General features: G+C 45.4%; 1 protein-coding gene across 1 annotated transcript in view; it reads right to left on the bottom strand.

The window, feature by feature from the left end:
* The window catches only part of api5 (apoptosis inhibitor 5), a 49,191-nt gene extending 27,241 nt beyond the window's left edge, over positions 1 to 21,950 (bottom strand). The window contains exons 1-4 of the mRNA XM_038808274.1: positions 21,728 to 21,950; positions 11,333 to 11,494; positions 10,892 to 10,985; positions 5,315 to 5,380 (exon numbers count right to left, since the gene is read on the bottom strand). Of these exons, the coding sequence (XP_038664202.1) occupies positions 5,315 to 5,380; positions 10,892 to 10,985; positions 11,333 to 11,494; positions 21,728 to 21,796 (391 nt within the window). The 5' untranslated portion in view covers positions 21,797 to 21,950. The remainder of the gene's footprint in view (positions 1 to 5,314; positions 5,381 to 10,891; positions 10,986 to 11,332; positions 11,495 to 21,727) is intronic.
* Positions 21,951 to 22,223: the final 273 nt, after the last annotated feature.

Below are 22,223 nucleotides of genomic sequence, written 5' to 3'. Positions count from 1 at the left end.
AAGCTCCCTTCCAGGAACATATCACCCACCCTTCCCACCCCCGCCCGCCGCCATACTCGGAACCCCCCATCCATACTCCCGGGGGCAAACCGATGGTTGTCGCAGATTGGCGCCCAGACAGACGCCCCCATCTCCCCTACATGCCTCCTCCACTGGCCCCATATCCGCAGGGTCGCCACCACTACCGGGCTGGTGGTGTACTTGGCCGGCGGCAGCGGTAGAGGAGCCGTGACCAGGGCTGCCAAGCTGGAGCCCCTGCACTAAGCCGCCTCCACCTGCTCCCAAATAGACCCCGTACCCACCATCCACTTCCTTATCATAGCGATGTTGGCCGCCCAGTAATAATTAATCAGACTCGGCAAAGCCAGCCCTCCCTCGCTGCGGTTCCTCTCCAACATCGCCTTCTTCACCCGCGGGGATTTTCCCGCCCAGACAAAGCTCATGATCATCCTGTTAACTCTTTTGAAGAAGGACTGTGGGATAAAGATCGGGAGGCACTGAAAAATAAACAGAAATCTAGGGAGGATTGTCATCTTTACAGTCTGCACCCTCCCTGCCAGCGACAGCGGGATTGCATCCCATCTCCGAAACTCTCCCTTCATTTGCTCCACCACCCTGGCCAAATTTAACTTGTGCAGCCTGCCCCAGTCTCGTGCCACCTGGATTCCCAAATACCGGAAATTTTCCTCAACCAGCCTAAGCGGTACCCCTCTCAATCTGTTCTCCTGGCCCCTTGCCTGTACCACAAACATTTCACTCTTGGCCGTATTTAATTTGTATCCTGAGAACTGGCCGAACTTCCTCAGCATTCCCAGTATACTTCCCATCCCGGCCTCTGGGTCCGACACGTACAGGAGCAGGTCGTCTGCGTAAAGAGAGACCCTATGTTCTACCCCGCCCCTCACCATCCCCTTCCATCCCTCTGCGGCTTTCAGCGCAATCGCCAGCGGCTCTATGGCCAGCGCAAACAGCAGCGGGGAGAGCGGGCAGCCCTGTCTGGTCCCTCGGTACAACCTAAAGTACTCCGACACTTCTCTGTTAGTCCTGACGCTGGCCCTCGGGGCCTGATATAATAATTTGATCCAATCCACCAATCCCTCCCCGAACCCAAACCGTCCGAGCACCTCCCATAGATAGTCCCACTCCATCCGGTCAAAGGCCTTCTCGGCGTCCATTGTCACCAATACCTCCACCTCCCTACCCGCCGGGGGCATCATTATCATATTAAGTAATCTTCTCAGGTTGGCCGCCAGCTGCCTACCTTTCACAAACCCAGTTTGGTCCTCCCCAATCACCTCCGGTACGCAGTCCTCCACTCTAACCGCCAGTACCTTTGCCAGGAGCTTGGTGTCAACATTAATCAGGGAGATTGGCCTGTAGGACCCGCATGCCTCCGGGTCTTTACCCCGCTTCAATATCAGTGCTATAGTGGCTTGCGACATTGTTGGCGGCAGGGTCCCTCTGTCCCTTGCCTCATTGAAAACCCTCACCAAGACCGGGCCCACCAGCTCAGAAAACGTCCTATAGAACTCTACTGGGTATCCATCCGGCCCCGGGGCTTTCCCCGACTGCATGGCCTATAGGCCCCCCAATACCTCCTCCACTCTAATCGGGGCCCCCAGCTCATCCACTCACCCCCCACCTACTGTTGGGAAGGTTAACCCGTCCAGAAACCTTTTCATCTCCTCCGGTTCTTCCGGCGGCTCCGAAGTATACAGCTTGCGATAGAAGTCCCGGAATACCTTGTTCAATCCTGCCGGGTCCTCCACTTTGCGCCCCTCCCCATCCCTCACTCTACCTATTTCCCTGGCCACTTCCCTCCTCCTGAGTTGCTGCGCTAACAGTCTGTTAGCCCTTTCCCCATGCTCGTACACCACTCCCCTCGCCTTCCTAAGCTGTTCCACGGCCCTATTCGTGGATAGTGCCCCCAGTTCCACCTGTAGTCTCTGCCTCTCTGAGTAAAACCTCCCCCGGGGACTCCGCGTGCTCTTCATCTATCCGACCCATTTCCCTGACCAATCTATCCATCTCTGCCCTGTCTGCCATGGCTCTGTGGGCTCCAATTGAAATCAGCTCCCCCCGCACTACTGCCTTTAGCGCCTCCCACAGGGTCGCCGCTGAGACCACCCCCGTGTCATTCACCTGCAAGTAATTTTGCTTACACCTCCGAAGCCTCTCGCAGATCCCCTCCTCCGACAGCAGTCCCACATCTAGCCTCCATTGCGGGCGTTGGTAGCTCGCTTCCCCGATCTGCAGGTCTACCCAATGTGGGGCATGGTCTGAGATAGTAATTGCCGAGTATTCTGTGTTCTTTACCTCCCCTATACAATCCCTGCTTAGTACAAAGAAATCTATCCTAGAATATACTTTATGGACGTGTGAGTAAAACGAGTAGCCCCTTCCTGTCGGCTGTCTATCTCTCCAGGGGTCCACTGCCCCCATTTGCTTCATAAACCCTTTCAGCTCCCTTGCCATTGCTGGGAGTCTACCCGTTCTGGGACACGACCGATCCAAAGCCGGGTCAAGGACCATGTTAAAGTCTCCCCCATTATTAGCCTGCGAGAATCCAGGTCCGGGATCTTCCCCAGCACTCTTTTAATGAAGTTCACGTCATCCCAGTTCGGGGCATATATATTCACCAGCACCAGTCTTCTCCCCTCCAGTCTGCCCCGTACCATCAGGTATCTGCCCCCCCTGTCTGCGGATATGCCCTCCGCCTCAAATTGCATGCGCTTGTTGATCATGATTGCCACCCCCCTGGACTTCGAGTCCAAGTCCGAGTGGAAGACCTGGCTAATCCAGCCCTTCCTTAGCCTGGTCTGGTCAGACACTTTCAGATGTGTCTCCTGCAACATAATTACGTCCGCCCTCAGATCCCGCGAACACCCGCGCCCTCTTAACCGGCCCATTCAGTCCCTTGACGTTCCAGGTGATCAGCCTGGTCGGGGGGGGGGGGGCACAACCCACCCCCCCACCACGCCTGTCAGCCATAGCCTTTCTTGGGCTGGCCCCCGGCACGTGCGCCGCGCCATTCTTGGTCCGCCCTTTGGCTGCCTCCACCATCGACCTCCTTTCCAGTGCCTATTTCAAGTCCCTCCCACGTCAGCAGAACACCCCCCCCCCTTCCCCGATACCCCCACCCCTGCCATCCACTGGCTGTGATCTCCCCCCCACCTGACTCCCTTGACTAGCCAATCTGCTAGCCCGGTGACTCAACACTCCGGCGCCTTCCTGTCTCATTCCCATTGTTTCCCCGTCCTCCTCCCCACTCCCCGACGCCCCATCCCCCTCTCCAACCCACTGGTGCAAGCCGGCTCCAGTGTCCTCCGCGAGCTGCACAAAAAGTACAAATCCGCCCAAAAAGGAAGGGAAAAAAAAAAACCATGAGAAAAAAAAGTAAACCCCCCAAACCAATGTCCGTGAACAAAGGAAAGAGTCCCAAATTTTCCGCTTGGCACCTTTAGCCCAGCAAACTGTTGAACAGCAGTCCAGGCCCATCCAGCGTACCTTCCCACGGTAATCCTCGGGCCCTAATTCGCGTCCGTGGGGCCTCTTTTCGGGACCAGCCCCTGATCCCTCGCAAAATCCATCGCTTCTTCGGGCTCGGAAAAGTAGTGGTGTTGACCCTGGTGCGTGACCCATAGGCGAGCCGGGAACAGCAGACCAAACTTCATGTGCTTCTTGAACAGCACCTCCTTGACATTCTTAAAGGCTGCTCGCTGCCAAGCCACCTCCTGGCTTAGGTCCTGGTAAATGCGGAGAACACTGTTGTTCCACGTGCTGCTCCTGGCGCTCTTTGCCCACCGCAGCACCCGCTCCTTGTCCACGAACCTGTGGAACCTAATCACCATCGGGCGGGGGGGGGTCCGCCCGGCCGCCCCTGCACTCTGTGTGCCCCCTCCAGCTCCGGCGGTCACGGAAAGGCTTCGGCCCCCATCAGCTGCTTCAACAGGTCTGCTACAAACGCTGCGGCATCAGCTCCCTCCGGGAGGACGACCATCCTCAGGTTGTTCCTGCGGACTCTATTCTCCAGCTCCTCCACTCTGTCCAGCAGTCTTCTCTGCCGCTCTTTCAGCCCGTCAACTTCTAGCACCGCAACCGTCTGCGCATCCGCCTGCTCCTCCACCGCCTCTCCCAGCTCCTTAACTTTAACATCTTGCGCATCCAGCCTCTGGTTCAGCCGATCCACCGCTTTCTGGATTGGGTCTAAGCTGTCCCGCTTCAGCGCTTCAAAACTGGATTTCATTACCTGGAGCATGTTATCCAGCGCCTGCTGGATTGCTGAGTCTGGGGTCCGTGTGTCCGCCATCTTCGGTCCCAGGTAATTTTCTTCAGGTCCTTGCCTCTGTCCCTTTTTCTCCTGCCTTCTGGACTCCCGCTGTTCCATGTGCCGCAGCCCGCTCCTCAGCACTTTCGCTGCCGCCTTCCTTCTCCCAGCTCCTTAACTTTTACCTCTTGAGCATCTGAAGTGGGTCCAAGTTGTCCTGCTTCAGCGACTCCAAAACTGTTTTTCTTCTCCTGGAGCAAGAAAGGTCCGTGTGTCCGCCATCTTAAGTTTCAGGTCAGTTTCCTCTGCTCCTTGCCTCTGTCTCTTTCTCTCTCTCTACCTCCTGGCCTCCCACGGTTCCATCGATTGCAGCCCGCTCTCCGGCACTTTCGCGGCCGCCTTTTTGCCGCTCCGTGGTCTCGCTATCGCGGGGAATCAGCCCTAAAGCCCCGCCGGAGTGAGAGCCCGCCGAATGTGCAGCTCACTCAGGTATCGCCGCCACCGGAAGTCGTGACTTATATTCTTAATCTATCTCTTCCCCACACCGTTCAAACTTTAAGCTTCTCAAGTGTTATTAGCCATGTCATTTTTTAAAAAACTACAGTTGGATTTTGCTTGTTTTCCTCCATCATGCCAATTTCCCCAGAGACTTTCCATTTTTCCCATGCTCCATATTTCTCTTTTGTTTCCCACTCTACATCTTATTGAGAGTTGATAATTTGCTGATCTTTAACATCCAGAAGAAATAAAATATGCATAGATATTCCTGTAAATGTACTCATTATGACTAACTTAAATAAAACACTAACACACAAGAGTTTTTCTATTTTGTTTGCCTTCGGAAAACATACCGCATCTGCAGCAGTTAGTGTTTCAAATGAATAGTAACACAAAATTAATATTTATTTTTTACAACTGATCTGGACAAGTTTGCTTCAGAATAGCCATCTCTTTTTCACACTTATATCATAGTAAGTTTATCCAAATAACATGCCTACTCGTGACAAAATATTCACAATAATAATAATAATAATAATAATAAGTTACCTTTTGCATCAATCTTGAATATACATACTAATGCATTATTAACCAAGTTGAACTCTGCACTATCATCTGGAAAAAAGTGGGAATTTTAAAATTAAATTTCTTTCGGAATACAAGATTTATCAAGAAACATTTAGCTTTAATATGTTCTGATAAAATTACGTTGCAGGGTAAACTTAATCCAACAATCTTAATTGTTGCAGATTTTTAAATCCTAGATTAGAATTGAGTCTATGCAACACAATAAGTAACCATGTTCTTCAGAATACTAAGTGGTCAGGTCATGAGCGTCCATGAAAAGCTGCGTGTATGAAATTATCAGGACACTGCACTGACGAGGGAAAAGGCTGAGGCTGAGAGCAAAGCAGTTGAAATTAACTATCTGTAAGGACTTGGCAGGAAAAACACAAAATGGAGTCACAGCACAAGGAGAGGTGGTGGGAGCGTGTTCGCAGATAAACAGATTGGTATGCATTCTATGTGGTGTAAGGGTCCTTCCTGCTGATTCTCTTATTTCCCCTTTCTTTTATTATTGGGGTTGGATTAGCACAGTGATGCAGAACAATGCCAGCAGCGCGGGTTGAATTCCTGTACCGGCTTCCCCGAACAGGTGCCGAATGTGGCGACGAGGGGCTTTTCACAGTAACTTCATTTGAAGCCTACTTGTGACAATAAGCGATTATTATTATTATCCCGTTATCATTGTTGTTCCATGGGTGATTAATAGACATGTAAATTTAAGGTAAGCAGCTGAGAGAATGAGGAATTCAGAAGCGACAAGGGAGAACATTGCTAGTTTGAACAGGAGCTTCAAACTTTTCGGCACAAGAGATTGGATGGGACTCGGTTTGATTGGCTGGTGGCCAATGAATTAGCCAGAAGGCCGTATTCTGCCTGATAACAGGTGGTGATTGGATCTTATCCATTACAGGCTGCAAACAAAGACAAGAACCTGCTGTCTCTCTCATGCTGAGTGCTGCATTTCTGAAACTAGAGACCTGAATGAATCTACAGTAAAACCGCAAACTGAAAGCAAAGTTTGAAGTGGAGTAAGGTGCTAAAAATCATCTGAAACAAATACTTTTTTTCCCTTTTACTTATGATTTCCCCCCCTCTCTTCCCCCTGTGTTTGTAATAGTTAACAAGTTGTATTTGCTGCAAAGGACAATGTTAAATAAATAATGGCACTAATTTAAATTAATTAATTGTAACTCACAATTAATATATATTCCCTTAAGTAATTAAAATATCCCAGGGGAAATGTGATCTACTGGTGGTCATCAGGTTAAAGATAGCACTGCATTAATGGAAGTGCAGTAAGTCCCAAGAAACAGGAGGATTTTAGAATTTAGGAAAGGGGGATATTGATAAAGGAAGAGAAAACAAAACAAGTGATATATAAACAATTGTAAAAAGCGTCCATCGGTATGTGAAAAGGAAGGGATCAGAAAAAGTATTGATAAATGTGAATTCCTGAGGCAGGAGAAATTATAATGGGAAACAAGGTAGAAGACACAGAGTTAGGAATAAAGGGTCTAATAAGAATGAGGAATTCAAACAAATTAAAGGAATAGTATTAGAGAAATTAAGATGAATAAAAGCTGACAAATTCTCTGGATCTAGCGTGTCAAAAGAAATTGCTGCAGGGATAGAGGATGCATTGGTTTTGATCTTCCAAAATTTCCTAGATTTCAGAATGTTCCCAACAAACTGGAAGTTAGTAAATGTAATGTAAAAACAAGGAGAAAGAAAACAGAACTATAGACCAGAAATGCCATAGCATACAAGGTTATGTACCAGGTGCTTAATGGTCAGCACAGACACGATTGGATGAAAGGCCTCTTTCTGTGCTTTACACTGACATTGGTAGTCGAGAAAATGTTGTAATCAAATATTAAGGACAGGATATCATGGCAAACAGAAAATCATATTATGATTAGTCAGAGTCAACACGATTTATGTAAAGGAAATTGTGTGAGACTAAGCGAAAGAGAAAATGCTGGAAAACCTCAGCAGGTCTGGCAGCATCTGTAGGGAGAGAAAAGAGGTAACATTTCGAGTCCGATGATTCTTTGTCAAAGCTAAGTGTGTGTGACAAATGTATTTGAAGTTTTTTTAAAAAAAGGTTGTAACTGGCAATAGTGGATGTAATATATGTGGATTTTCAAAATGCATTCAATAAGATGCCAGACAAGAGGTTAACTACAGAAAATTAGGAATCTTGGAATTGGGGCAATATATGAGCACGAGTTGAAGATTGGTTAGCGAATAGAGAATAAGAATAATGAATCATTTTCCTGTTGGGGGATTGTAACCACCAGAATTAAAGATCATCGTTTGAGGTCTCAGTGATTTAGAATCTAGGTTAACGATTTAAACGTGCAATATGTCTAAGCTTGGTGCTGATACAAATTCAGGTGGAAACGTATGCTGCAAAGAGGACACAAAGAGGTAGTGTAGGGATAGACAGCTTAAACAAGTGGAGAAGAATGTGGCAGATGAACTATAAAGCAGAGAAATGTGAAATTTACCATTCTTATAATTTACCACGCCTGCTCCTCAATTAATGTTCTAAAGCTAGCATAAGTTCACAGAAATCAATGCCACCAGGTACAGGGATAAAATAGTTGAAATTGACTCACTGAATGCTGAACTAACAATAGGTGGCTGAGTATATTCAGGCAAGAAGCTATCCCCAAACACAAAGGCATCTTTTGCAATTAAATAAAGCTTTCAGCCTCCCAGAGGACTTAAAACTGGGATTGTCCATTAAAACAGAACAACAGCACCTGGCATGTCAACAACTACAACTGATTAATTCTCTTTCCCATGAAATTTTTTTACTTTAGACCAAAACCTGCACTGACTGGTAGCCTTTTTGATCTACCAGGCAATTAAAGTTTCACTTTACTGGCTGGCCGTTAATTTTGCACATCCTCAATGGAAGTATGGGCACCAGAAAATAAAATAACCCAGAGTTGGGTATTATTGTTCAGTGTTTGTAGTATTGGACCATTGTGAATTCAAAGCAAATTAATAAATCAAGTTAATTGTGAACTAGCTGTACAAAATGTAAACGATTAAATTTCTGGCTGTGATAAAAGCCTAATTTATTCACTGATATTTTCCTGAAGGTGACTTACCGCCCCGCCTCACTCTGGCTCATGTTGCCCCTATCCAGCAATATTTGGTCCAATTTCAAAGCCCTCTAATGTGTCCTCGTAAACTACTCATTTGTAAGATGACTTAAAAGGTCCACTTGCTCAGTGCAGCAGATGCAGCCTTGCCACAATTCCCCAAAGCCCAAGATTTAATAAAAATCCACCAATCTCCAGAGTCCAATTCAACCATCCCAATTAGCCAAGCTATACCAAGCTGAAGAGGTAGAATTCCGAACGGACTACAGAAGATACAAAATGGATGCTGCCTGATATAAAATGGATTCTGCCAATGTTCTTGACCCTATGTTATTATCAGTGTCTGCTGCTGAAGTAGTAAAGCTTTGTGCAAAACAAGTGATCCACAACCAGATGCATCCGGAGAGACAATGAGCCGTTGGCAACCTTTGCCCGATGTCTGTATTCTTAGCTACTTGTAACTGACAAAGGGGTCTCAAATTAAGGAACTAGCAAGGAATGAGGAATGCCATGTTCAACGTGGCTGGACTATTGACCCCATGACTTTATGTAACCGTTATCTATGTAATGAATTGATCGGGTAAGGCAAACTGCCAATTAGAGGCTATAGGAGCTAACTTGTAGCCATTTATGGCACTGAACATGCATGTTATAAATTGTGACGCGAACAGAATTGATCGGGTATATGTAAATGCGAATGCAAACTAATTCCGCTTTCCTTCTATATATTAACCCAGTGCGACCTCAACTCAGGCGAGAAAAGGTGCTGCACAGACCGTGGGGGTCAAAGGCCTTTTCTCCCAGAGCTCTGAAAATTAATAAATTGCTTCTTTACTCACTCAAAGGTCTATTTGTGAATATTTTCACCTACAAAACCAACAGCAATCAAACTAATTACTGGTGTCTCAAATAGATGTTAAAACCAACTCGATATTGAACCAAGATTATATAATTTTAAATATACAAATCTCCCTCCCTGTCACCTATGGACTATCAATTATTGTTGCTTTTTTAAAAAATGAAACTGCATGCCATATTGCATTAATCAGTGTTAGGGGAGCCTCACTTTTACTACTGCTTATTGATCTGCTGTGAGTTCTAAAATCAACTCACCATATAAACAGAAATCACAGGTGGAAATAATCCGATGTCGCATTTATTCAACTAGTGATTTGATTTGATTTATTATTGTCACATGTATTAGTATACAGTGGAAAGTATTGTTTCTTGCATGTTGTCCAAACAATGCATACCGTACATAGGGAAGGAAGGAGACTGCAGATTATAACGTTACAGTTGTAGTAAGGTGTAGAGAAAAGATCAACTTAATACAAGGTAGGTCCATGCAAAAGTCTGATGGCAGTAGGGAAGAAGCTGTTCTTGAGTCGGTTGGTACGTGACCTCAAACTTTGGTATCTTTTTCCTGACGGAAGGTGGAAGAGAGTATGTCCGGGGTGCGTGGGGTCCTTAATTATGCTGGCTGCCTTTCTGAGGCAGCAGGAATTATAGATAGAGTCAATGGATGGGAGGCTGGTTTGCGTCATGGACTGGGCTACATTCACGGCCTTTTGTAGTTTCCTGTAGACTTGGGCAGAGCAGAATCCATACCAGGCTGTGATACAACCAGAAAGAATGCTTTCTATGATGCATCTGTAGAAATTGGTGAGGGTCGTAGCTGACATGCCAAATTTCCTTAGTCTCCTAAGAAAGTAGAGTCATTGGTGGGCTTTCTTAACTATAGTGTCGGCATGGGGGGGACCAGGACAGGCTGTTGGTGATCTGTACACCTAAAAACTTGAAGCTCTCGACCCTTTCTACTTAGTTCCCATTGACGTAGTCAGGGGCATGTTCTCCACTACGCTTCCTGAAGTCGACGACAATCTCATCGTTTTGTTGACATTAAGGGAGAGAGTGAAAGAGTGCAGAATACATATGCATAATGCATGTGTAGCAACAGGTGCTGACACCCTTCCTACTTGTTCACTCTACCTTATTACAGTTCTCAATTCATTAAACACAGAAACAAAACATTTAGTACTTTACTGCAAGCTCTTTTTATCAACCATTTGCTCGTTTCCTATATTTCAATGAATGATTGTTGTTCTTTATCTTTTTCTTCTTCTTCTCCATATCATGTCTACATTATTCAGATTCATGCTGACATGATTTGGTCAAAAATGTGCTTCCCAAAGAAATGTCACTCGTTACCCATTTCCACCCACTTTGCTCAGCTTAGCAGGTTGCAAATGTAATCCGGTGGGTGCAGAAAAGTAATTTCATACAATACAAGGAATATTTTAATGTTATTGCTCTTCTGGGTAATATTGCAGTCAACAAAATTTACTTTAAGCTTCATTTCAACAAAAGGAGCCTTTCACTAAAACGATAAATTTGAACAATCAAATAGGACAAAACAAAATTCTGCATTGCAAAAGAAACATACCGGTTTGCAAAAGTTGTGTTAATATATCTGCAACTCTTGGTAGGTTTTCACCTGTTGCAAACTGGGGAAGTTCTTTAATAGCTTGACGGCGAATCTATAAAAAAAGTTTCAACATTTTAAGTTTTACATGTTCTGTTTGCAATGATGTCAAAAAGGTTTATTTAATCCAGACTAAACACATTCTTACATCTGCTTCTGAAAATCCGAAAAGGTTTCAGCATTGGCTGCTCTGAGCATATAACTTGCAATGCACAGTTTAATTTAGGTTATTAAAACAATTTGAATAAAACTAAACTTCTGCCAACCAGGACTACTGAAGATTGGTAAGAAAAAAATATAGCCACCTCCTCCCTTTCTCCCTGCGCCCCTCTGAACACTGCCGCTGCCCCCCCCCCCCCCCGCCAACTTCAGATTACAACAGATATTGAAGGTAGCCCTTACGGAAAGATCTTCATCCTCGCAGAGATCCAACTGAGCATTGATAGCACTATCTGCCAACTCTGGAAAATGTTTGAAGAACTTTGGAATAAACTGTGCTGCTAATCTTTTCTCCTTGGCTCCGCTCTTCACACCATCCAGGATGGCCTGATACGCTTCTTTGTACTGCAAAAAGAAAAACATGTTGCCAGAATTTGATCTAAAATCCTTATAAATTATTCAGATCAGTTAACTTTGTAAAGACCACTTTTGTTTCAAAGCTTAGGATGCTCCCCATGTGGAACCTTCAATTTCCGAGGCCTTTGAAATTGGGAAGAGGAGGAGCAAATGGAAAGTCTAAGTATAATTAGCATTAACATAAAGATATGTGACTGATACGGTACTGGAAAAATAGCTGTCCAAGCTGCATGGTCCAAAATTCCGGACACTAAGCTACAACATATTTCTGCAAAGTTGAAAACGGATAAACACAAGCTGTTTTCCAAATAAATATGCTGGATTTTAATGAACGTTGGCCCGGGTTCAAATAAAAATCACCTAAACAAAGCCATTTGACAAAACCTCTGGATTGAAAATCATTTAATAATTCTGAAAAATCAATCTGTCAACAGTTTGAGTGATAACGTGAAGCTGTAGATGATATTTAGTGTTACGAATGCTCCCAAAATGTAAGCTAACTTTAAATGACTACTATGCCGTACACATTAATGTATGTAAGGAACTGATGTTCAAACCGGTCCCAAATTATTTTCTCAAAACTAGCATGTTAATACTATGTTTTTAGCCACTCATAAAAAAGTATTCAATTTCAGATGCTGCATGACAAATGCCCACTCACGATGGGCTAAATGGCCTCCTTCTGCACGTAGTGATTCTATATTTAAACATCTGAAGAATACTCCTGTGACATTATACACCTACCACCATACACTGACCATACTACCGGAAGTGAGAGAGCAGAATGGTCTAACTGCAGCCACCTGTTATGTAACTCGCTGATTAATTGGTCAGTATGGAAAATAATCCTCTCTCCAATCAAACTGGCTCAGTTAAGACCATTTGAAACTTTGATTCCTGCAGCAAGTTGAAAGTAAATGCTATTCATGATGACAATTGGAATTCCCATGTCTGACCGTCTGAATTCTAGTAACTATAGAACCTAGCAATTCTGTTATTTAACTGGAAAGATCAGAAACTCTAAAAAATTGAATTGATAATTCAATATAACATCTAGCCCAAAGAGGAAGAGGCCGGAACATTCCTTGTACAATAGTATTTACCCAATTCCTAATTAACATCTCAAAATTGGCCAACTGAATTGCAAAGAACTTCTGTGACTAAATCCAAAAGTCTCTTCATGCCTATATAATTTGCTGCATCAAATCACAAGTCAAATAAACTGTCAGCACTTCAACTCATCCACATGTATGCACTGATCAGGCTTTCGCTTATAATTGGTGTAGTCAAATTTTATTAAATAAAAGTCACTGTTGAAGTTAGTTGAAGGTTTGTAACAATGTCCTGGTTGAGGAATTCCTTTTTCCATTGGATTGCTTTTATAATTACTTATTAGCAATCTATCAAAAATAAACAGTGCCAATATTTTTCTTCCCCCATCCATTTTAGACATTTAAAGGACTGTGCAGCGTAGTGGTTAGACTGCTGCCTCACAGCTCCAGGGACAGGGTTCAATTCCAGCCTTGGGTGACTGTCTGTGTGGAGTTTGCACTTTCTCCCTGTGTCTGTGTGGGTTTCTTCTGGGTGCTCCGATTTCCTCCCTCAGTCCAAAGATGTGCAGATTAGGTGGGGTTACGGGAATCGGGAGGGGGCCGAGGTAGGGTGCTCTTTCGGAGGGCCAGTGCAGACCTGATAGGCCAAATAGCCTCCTTCTGCAATGTAGGCATTCTATGAAAGCCCAAGCATGTTGGCATGGAAAATGAAAGTGGTTTGTTTCAGCACTGTTTCGTACTTACATCCCTCGCAACACTGAAATCAGTAGCAATTTCACACCTTGATGTTCTTGAGGTGTGGAGAAAACAGCAGAATAGTTTGTGGTTAAATAAATTAAAATCAAATACACCATCATATACGATGATTACATAAATAATCTTTTTGATGCAATATTTAATTAAACAGGAACACGGTTTTAAACTTAATAAATATTCTGCGCTACCAAAATGTCAGGTTTTGGAGTTCATGATTCAGACTTTATGATTGGCATAGCTGGGAAGTGTAAAGATTAGGACAATCTTGAAACTAGTTTATGTAAAATAAACGACCTATCACCCTTAACACATTCACATTGCATTGTGAAAACGTGTCTAGTTTTTATCTCAATTACCTTTTGTTTGAAGGTTTCCCATTGCTTGTCAAGTATCTTATCTGTCGTTTATTTATTCGGTTTTTAAAAAATTTTGGGTTGGCTTCTTATCTATATCTTTCATCTTTTTCTTTTGCGAGTATGAAAGAAGTGAAGATGCAAGGGTAGGGGCAGGGCACTGGAGATGGAGAACAGGTTGGACAGTTGATATTTTGAGGACAGGAAACTTGGCAGAGCCTGACGGGAGTCAAAGTCAATTTTTTGTCCCCTAAAACGTTTCCGTTCCCACTCGTTAGTATTGATAGAGTAACACAATTTTGATGAACTTTAAAGTTTATATTTTACCAATGAACTTAAAGCATGCATTCACAATAGCTGTGAGAATTACATGACTAATAGGTGCACTGCACTGGGACAAACTCACTCTGAACCACTGCCTCTCTCAGGATAGCTGCCTCTGAACCATGAAAAATCCTTGGTTGTTATCAAACTTTTGCTGAAAATATCATTCAGCAATTTGTTTTTAAATCATTTACAAAAATACTTCATAATATAATAATCGCTTATTGTCACAAGTAAGATTCAATGAAATTACTGTGAAAGGCCCATGACGTGAGGAGATAGGTCCTTTCACTTGTAGGCCAGGATGTTAGTTTCAGAGGTAATCCTATTATACCAGGAGGCAATACTCAGACTGCACCATCACAGTGACTTTCTCTGGGTCAAAGTTTCAGTTCAAACCCAAAGGCTTGAGAGAAGCTGCGCCCCTCACAGAAGAATGTTAGATGAAGCTACAGAAATACACAAGAGGGATCTATATCATGAAGTATCTGCCTTCATGTTTTTGCTTCCAAAGTGAGAAACCTCACATTTATCCAAATTATACTGCATCTGCCATTGATTTGTCCACTCACTCAACCTGTCGAAATCATGCTGAAGGATCTCCGCATCCTTGTCACAGTTCACCCTCTCACCCAACTTGGTATCATCTGCAAACTTATATTTTGTTCACTCGTCCAAATCATTTATATAGTGAATAGCTAGGGTCCCAGTACCGATCCCTGTGGCACCCCACTAGTTACTGCCTGCCAATTTGAAAAGAACCCGTTAATTCCTACTCTTTGTTTCCTTTCTGCCAACCAGTTTTCGATCCATTTCAATACACTTCCCCAATCTCATGCGCTTTAACTTTACATAATAATCTCTTCTGCGGGACTTTGTCAAACGCTTTCTGAAAGTCCAAATATACCATATTGACTAGCTCCCACTTGTCAACACTACTAGTTACATCTTCAAAGAATTCCAATAGATTTGTCAAGCATGATTTCCCCTTCATAAATTCATGCTGACTCTGTCTGATCCCTGTTACTGTTTTCTAAATGCTCCACTATAATTGGATTTGAGTATTTCCCCCACTACTGACGTTAGGCTTACTGGTCTATAATTCCACTTTCTCTCTACCTCCTGTTTTGAATATTGGAGTGACATTAGCTAAACTCCAATCTGCAGGGACTGCCCCAGAATCTAGAGAATCCTGGAAGATGACCACCAATGCATCCACTATTTCTAGAGTCACTTCCTCAAGTACACTGGGATGCAAATCAAATGATTTCAATATTATAGCGCAAACTACAGAATCTATTAATCTGTCAGAGCTGTGCTTAAGCTAACCTGCTTCCGTAAGGTCAGAACATATAACTGTTGGAAGGTCACTCTGAACTGGTTGTTTAGGAAGAGAACTTTGTAGATGGATAATGTCAAGTTGCAACTCAGAAGCAGCAATGATTTTTGAAAATTGTTTTGTAACTACAAATGTGATGCCCGAAATGTGTGGACGTACAATTTTTCATATATTGCTATTTTAAAAGGACAACATAATTAAATGTAGAATATACTATTCTATTAAGATGGTGGGGTGACATTTTAAGGCACTGAGGGTCAGAGCAGGGAATGTGTGTAAAGTAGGTGAAATGAAGCATCAGATCAGAGCACCTGGCATAAAAATACGGTCTCTTCTCCATCCTCTCTCACGAGAAGGCTTTGTTTCTCTAAACAAAGTGAAATGTCTGGCCATGGCCCACCTTCAGTTTCTTGTTCACTAAGGAAAGGAGCACTATACCTAAAAAGCACAATATATTATTCTGCTGCCAAACTATAGTAATATGGGTGTCGCTAAATTGACCAAGGTGCAGACTTTGCTCTTGAAATTAATGACCGCATCACACATAAGATTCAAAGTTTAAAAGATAAAAACCCAACAAAAGACCACAAAGTCTATATGTTAAATAAAAATGCCGAACTAATACTGGAACACTGAGGAAGTTCGGCCAGTTTTCAGGGTACAAATTAAATATGGCCAAGAGTGAGACGTTTGTGGTACAGGTAAGGGGCCAGGAGAACAGGCTGAAGGGGCTGCCATTCAGGTTGGTTGAGGAAAGTTTCCGGTACTTGGGGATACAGGTGGCGCGAGACTGGGGCAGGCTGCGCAAGTTAAATTTGACCAGGGTGGTGGAACAAATGAAGAGGGAGTTTCGGAGATGGGATGCACTCCCACTGTCGCTGGCGGGGAGGGTGTAGACTGTAAAGGTGACAATCCTCCCTAGATTCCTGTTCATTTTTCAATGCCTCCCGATCTTTATCCCACAGTCCTTCTTCAGAAGGATTGGCAAGATTATCATGAGTTATGTCTGGGCGGGAAAATCCCCGCGGGTGAAGAAGGCGATGCTGGAGAGGAGCCACAGCGAGGGAGGGCTGGCATTGCCGAGTCTGATCAACTATTACTGGGCGGCTAACATTGCCATGATAAGGAAGTGGATGGTGGGTACGGGGTCTATCTGGGAGCGGGTGGAGGTAGCTTCGTGCAGGGGCACCAGTTTGGCAGCCCTGGTCACGGCTCCCCTACCGTTGCCCAGGTACTCCACCAGCCCGGTAGTGGGGGCGACCCTGTGGATATGGGGCCAGTGGAGGAGGCATGTAGGGGAGGTGGGTGCGTCTGTCTGGGCGCCAATATGTGACAACCATTGGTTTGCACCCGGGAGCATGGATTGGGGGGGGGGGGTTTCGAGCATGGCGGCAGTCCTACAGTTGCGGGACTTTGCCCGTAGACAGGTCCCATCCTTCCCATGCCTCCCGCCAATGGGGATCCAAGACAGAATAGTCTCTAGAGGGGAAGGAGGAGAGGGTAGAGTCTCAGATATTTATAAGGTGCTCATGAAAGGGGAAGAGCCCCAGACGGAGGAACTGAAACGCAAATGGGAGGAGGAGCTAGGCGGGGAAATGGAGGACGGGCTGTGGGCAGAAGCCGAGTAGGGTAAACTCGACCGCAACATGTGCCAGGCTCGGCCTGATTCAATTTAAGGTCGTTCACCGGGCCACATGACGGTGGCGCGGATGAGCAAATTCTTTGGGGTAGAGAACAAGTGCGCTAGGTGCGCAGGAGGACCAGCAAACCACGTACACATGTTTTGGGCATGTCCGATGCTTAGGGGGTACTGGGAGGGATTTGCGGGGATCATGTCCCGGGTGCTAAAAACAAGGGTGGTGATGGGTCCAGGGGTGGCAATTTTTGGGGTTTCGGAGGACCCTGGAGTCCAGGGTGAGAAAGAGGCCGATGTTTTGGCCTTTGCTTCCCTGATAGCCCGGCGACGAATACTATAGGCATGGAGGGACTCAAAGCCACCGAAGACTGGGCTATGGCTTTCGGACATGTCGAGTTTTCTGGGTATGGAAAAAATTAAGTTCACCTTGAGGGGATCTGTACAGGGGTTCGCCCGAAGGTGGCAGCCATTCATCGACTTCTTCGCGGGAGAGTGAGCGTCAGCAGGGGGGGGGAGAGATTAGAGTAGAGTAGGAGGGATAAATAGGCGGGTAGTGTTGATGGGAGAGGAGCGGGCTTGTGCAGTATGGTACGATTGAAGTATTGATTCTACGTTGATGTTTGCACATTTTTGCCTTTTTTGCTTTCTTTTTTGTTGTCTGTAACTGTTTACAATGCCGAAAAAACCTCAATAAAATTGTTTGTTAAAATAAAAAATCCTGAACTAAAACATAGAATTTACAGTGCAGGAAGCCATTCGGCCCATCGGGTCTGCACCGGCCCTTGGAAAGAGGAGCCTACTTAAGATCACGCTTCCACCCTACCCCCGTAGCCCAGGAACCCCACCTAACCGATACACTAAGAGGCAATTTACCATGGCCAATCCACCTAACCCGCACATCTTTGTGGACTGTGGGAGGAAACCATAGCGTCTGGCGGAAACCCACACAGACATGGGGAGAATGTCACTCGAGGTCGGAATTGAACCCGGGGCCCTGGAGCTGAGGCAGCAGTGCTAACCACCGTGCATCAGTCTGGATATTTTGACTACTGGAAAGCAGATCAGAAATCCCCAGCATTATTTCACGAGCTTTCTCTCTCTCCATTTTTAGAAATATTGAGGTGCACAATATGACACCCAGTTAACATACAGGGGCAGCATGATAGCACAGTGGTTAGCACTGCAGCTTCACAGACCAGTGACCTGGGTTTGATTCCCGGCTTGGGTCACTGTAGGTGCGGAGCCTGCATGTTCTCCCCGTGTCTGTGTGGGTTTCCTCCGTGCGCTCCGGTTTCCTCCCACAAGTCCACAAAGACGTGCTTGTTAGGTGAATTGGACGTTTAGAAATTTCCCTCAGTGCACCCGAGCAGTGCCGGAGGTGGCGATTAGGGAATTTTCACAGTAACTTCATTGCAGTGTTAATGTAAGCGTACTTGTGAAATTAAAGATTCTTATTATATATATATATTATATAGTGTGGATTTCACAACCAGTGGCGAAGCCACAGCTGTTGACCTTAAAGAAAGCTACCCACAAAGATTGAATGATTTATGGTGTGGATTTTCCATTTCCCCTGGATTTAGTTTGGAACTGACATAAAGACAAGGGTATCGGCAGGCACTCAGTAACAGTGATGCAATCAAAGAGTGTTAAGAGGCCAACAACACCAAAGCATTCTCACAGGCAGCAAGCTATGAAGTAAAATGGACTGAATATCCTTCACTTTTTAATTAAAATTTGGACAGTGAAGTTAATTATTGGACACTGGATTGAGGTAGAAAGTGAAATATCACAAACAAATTTTAAAAACGCAGACTTTACTATAAAGGATAAAATTGACATGCCACAAATATAATTTACTTTTCAGGAGAGGTTTTTCAGCAGTAATCATGAACCTGGTACCCGGCTAAACCCCAGTCACACCTCATTCAACAAGATGTAACTTTTTCAAGGGTTTTTACTGTGAGGCCAAAGAATAAAAGTTCTCATCAGTTCAGTGACTTATCAGAGTGCCTTCCTATGCAGACTACAATGATGCATCCTATGAAGTTCAGAATCACTGATGTCATCTTCTATATTTGTACATCGGTGGACTCCATAAAATACTGTCAGTTTTAGACTAACAACGGTGAATGTTGACAATTTTGCCGTCATTACGGCTACAAAATCCAAGGCAATATATAAAATCTTAAATTGAACGTGACTTCTGTCCACAAAAGCGTACTTTGTTGTGATATTTTGTCATCATTGTGTCAATCTTTTCCAATCACAAAGTAGGATATCCACCTTTAAAGCAACCTATTAAAGTACCGTGCCCATTTATTGGGATCCACACAATAGGGTAGATATTGAGGCTTTAAAAAAGATACAACATATTTCCTAACATGTTGCTTGGCATGGGGATACAAACAGAAAGCAAAAAACCAAAATCCCTTTTTGCTTAACTTAGTGGGCAACATGGTGGCACACTGGTTTGCACTGCTGCCTTACAGCACCAGGGACCGAGGTTCGATTCTGACCTTGGGTCACTGTCTGTGTGGTGTTTTTACTCTCTGCCCGTGTCTGCGTGGGTTTCCTCCCACAGTCCAAAGATCTGCAGGTTAGGCGGATTGGCCATGTTAAATTGCCCCATAGTGTCCAAAGGTTAAGTGGGGTTGCGGAGCAATGGGCCCAGATGGGGTGTCCCTTTGGAGGGTTGGTGCAGACTCAATGGGCCGAATGGCCTCCTTCTGCACTGTAGGATTCTATTATTCTAGAAAAACTATAAAATAAAAGACCAAATATTGTAATGCTTTTTGCTAGAACATCACAACTTATAGGCGATATGATCGCAAAATTTTTAATTATTAAAGGGACAGGACAAGGTAGATGGAAGCAGATTACTTCTAGTAATTGAAATGTTCAAGAACAAGGATCTATGGAGACAAAATAATTGCGAGACTAAGACAACAAAGCGCTATTAATAATTGCGATACTGGAATTTACCCATATTGCTGTAAACTGAGGCAAAAACCATGAAACTCAGATTAGATTGAAAAATGGATAAACAAAACAGGTTGGCGAGATATGCAAATCGGATGGGTAGCTGTAACTAGAATGATTTGCTCAAGTGGACGGTAACTCAACCATTTCTGCACCAGCCTTGCAGGGAACCCCAAACACCCACATCATTGAAGACTGCTCCCTAACAAATTTAGTGGAGGACTAAGAGAGCTCCATTTAGCTACTGCGGAAACAATTGCCTCGCAAAATAAAAAGTGGAGTGTAAAATATCAATTCGGGCTGGTTAGCCTGTATTTATGTTGTGACTTCCATATATTTACAATGGAAATTATCTATCATAGATGTCAGCATGTAAGTCAACATTTGAAGCGATCAAAATCCCTCCAAAAACAGGGGTCGACTTAACACACTGAATATAAAGATGAACCACTGCTGTGGGTTCGGGGAGTCACTCACCAGCTTTGTTGTTCGCAATGTTGGATCTGTGCTGGGGGGGCGTCTTGAGAACCTCAATTTTGGGGTCAACAATTGAGGTCATCTTATACACCGGGTTGATTTATACACTACGATCTACGGGTAAGTAAAAACCCTGGTTGCTAAGATAGCCAAGTTCGAAGGGTGCATCAAAATATATATACGCACCCATTATTGTTGGTCCTGTGTGATCATAATCAGGTCAAAATTCCTCCTTAATCCCAGCCAACAAATATAATCAGTTCTTTATGGCAAAATGAAATGAAGTTTGTAAATATATTAAAATTGTTTATGGAGAGGGAATTTTCCTGAAACTTTTTGTTGCAGTAAAATGACGGTGGACTTTTAGGATGAATTTTATTTGTCCTGTGTTTCGTCGGTCCTTGTTCCGCGGGTTGGCCGCATTAGAGACCAGCCCACAACCTAATAATAATAAACTTTATTGTCACAATAGGCTTACATTAACACTGCAATTAAGTTACTGTGAAAATCCCCTCGTCGCCACATTCTGCACTTGTGTTCGGGTACATAGAGGGAGATTTGTGCAAGCACCCGGAGGAAACCCACGCAGGCACGGGGAAAACGTGCAGACTCCGGCACAGGCAGTGACCCAAGCAGGAATCGAACCTGGGACCCTGGAGCTGTGAAGCAACTGTGCCACCCACAATATTACCCCTCCACACAAACATGCAAATCAGGAGCAGTGGGCCGTTTGGCCCCTCGAGCCATTTAATCAGACCACGGACGATTGGTTTGTGTTTCGAGTTCCAACCCACCCGCGACCTCCAATTCTCTTGCCTAACAAGAATCTAGCTACCTCCGCCTTAAAAATATCCAGTTACCATCCCACCCCCACAAACTGAGGGATGATCCCAGAGTCACAGAAGCCCTCTGGAGGGAAAATAAATTCCCTCACCTCCATTCCCTCCCCTGTGCACCGTTCCCAGGTGCTTTGCTGTGCATCGCCTCTTTTCATCCATTTTACTCTATTGCATTTTGATGAGCAGGCCAAAAGCGTTTGGGGAAACCGCTAGATCTCACTTTCCTGCAATGGTCACACAAAGAATCGTGCAGCATTCAAACTTTATCATCTGCAACAGGGAGTTTTATCTGGAAGTGACTACTGGAAGGTCAGCGCAGTGTGATGCAGGCCCCCAGCTCTGGTGGAGGGGGACCGGGCCTGGAGGGAAGCTGCAGCCTGAGCCTCAGGGGTTAGCACTGAGGCCGCGCTCAGGCCGAGGCCGAGCCCGAGCACCCCCCCACCCCGGCGCCCCGCACACCCACCTGGCCCACATTGTCCGTGGCGTCCGCCAGGATGCCGTAGTTACGGTACAGCTCCTCCACCGTGCTCATTGTTCACCAGTGCCCGCCCCTCCTGCTGCTCTGATCCCGAATCTGAGGCCGGCCTCTCTCTGCCGCTCGCGCGATCCTTCCCCCGACAATCGAGCGGCAAAACCTCGCCACGACCGCCCGCTCCGCCACCGACTGCGCCACTTGCCGCTCGGAGGCCTGGGGAACCAACCTCCCGCCCCCGACTGCGCCACCTGCCGCTCGGAGGCCGGGGGAACCAACCTGCCGCTCGGAGGCCGGGGGAACCAACCTCCCGCCCCCGACTGCGCCTCCTGCCGCTCGGAGGCCGGGGGAACCAACCTGCCGCTCGGAGGCCGGGGGAACCAACCTCCCGCCCCCGACTGCGCCACCTGCCGCTCGGTGGTCAGAAAACCATCCTCTCCTCCGCTCAGCCGCCGACTGCGTCTCCGCCCACCGGGCGGTCAGGAGC

This window comes from Scyliorhinus canicula, chromosome 9 (assembly GCF_902713615.1).
Source record: "Scyliorhinus canicula chromosome 9, sScyCan1.1, whole genome shotgun sequence".
Classification (NCBI taxonomy): Eukaryota; Metazoa; Chordata; class Chondrichthyes; order Carcharhiniformes; family Scyliorhinidae; genus Scyliorhinus; species Scyliorhinus canicula.
This window is presented reverse-complemented; position numbering and strand designations above follow the sequence as displayed.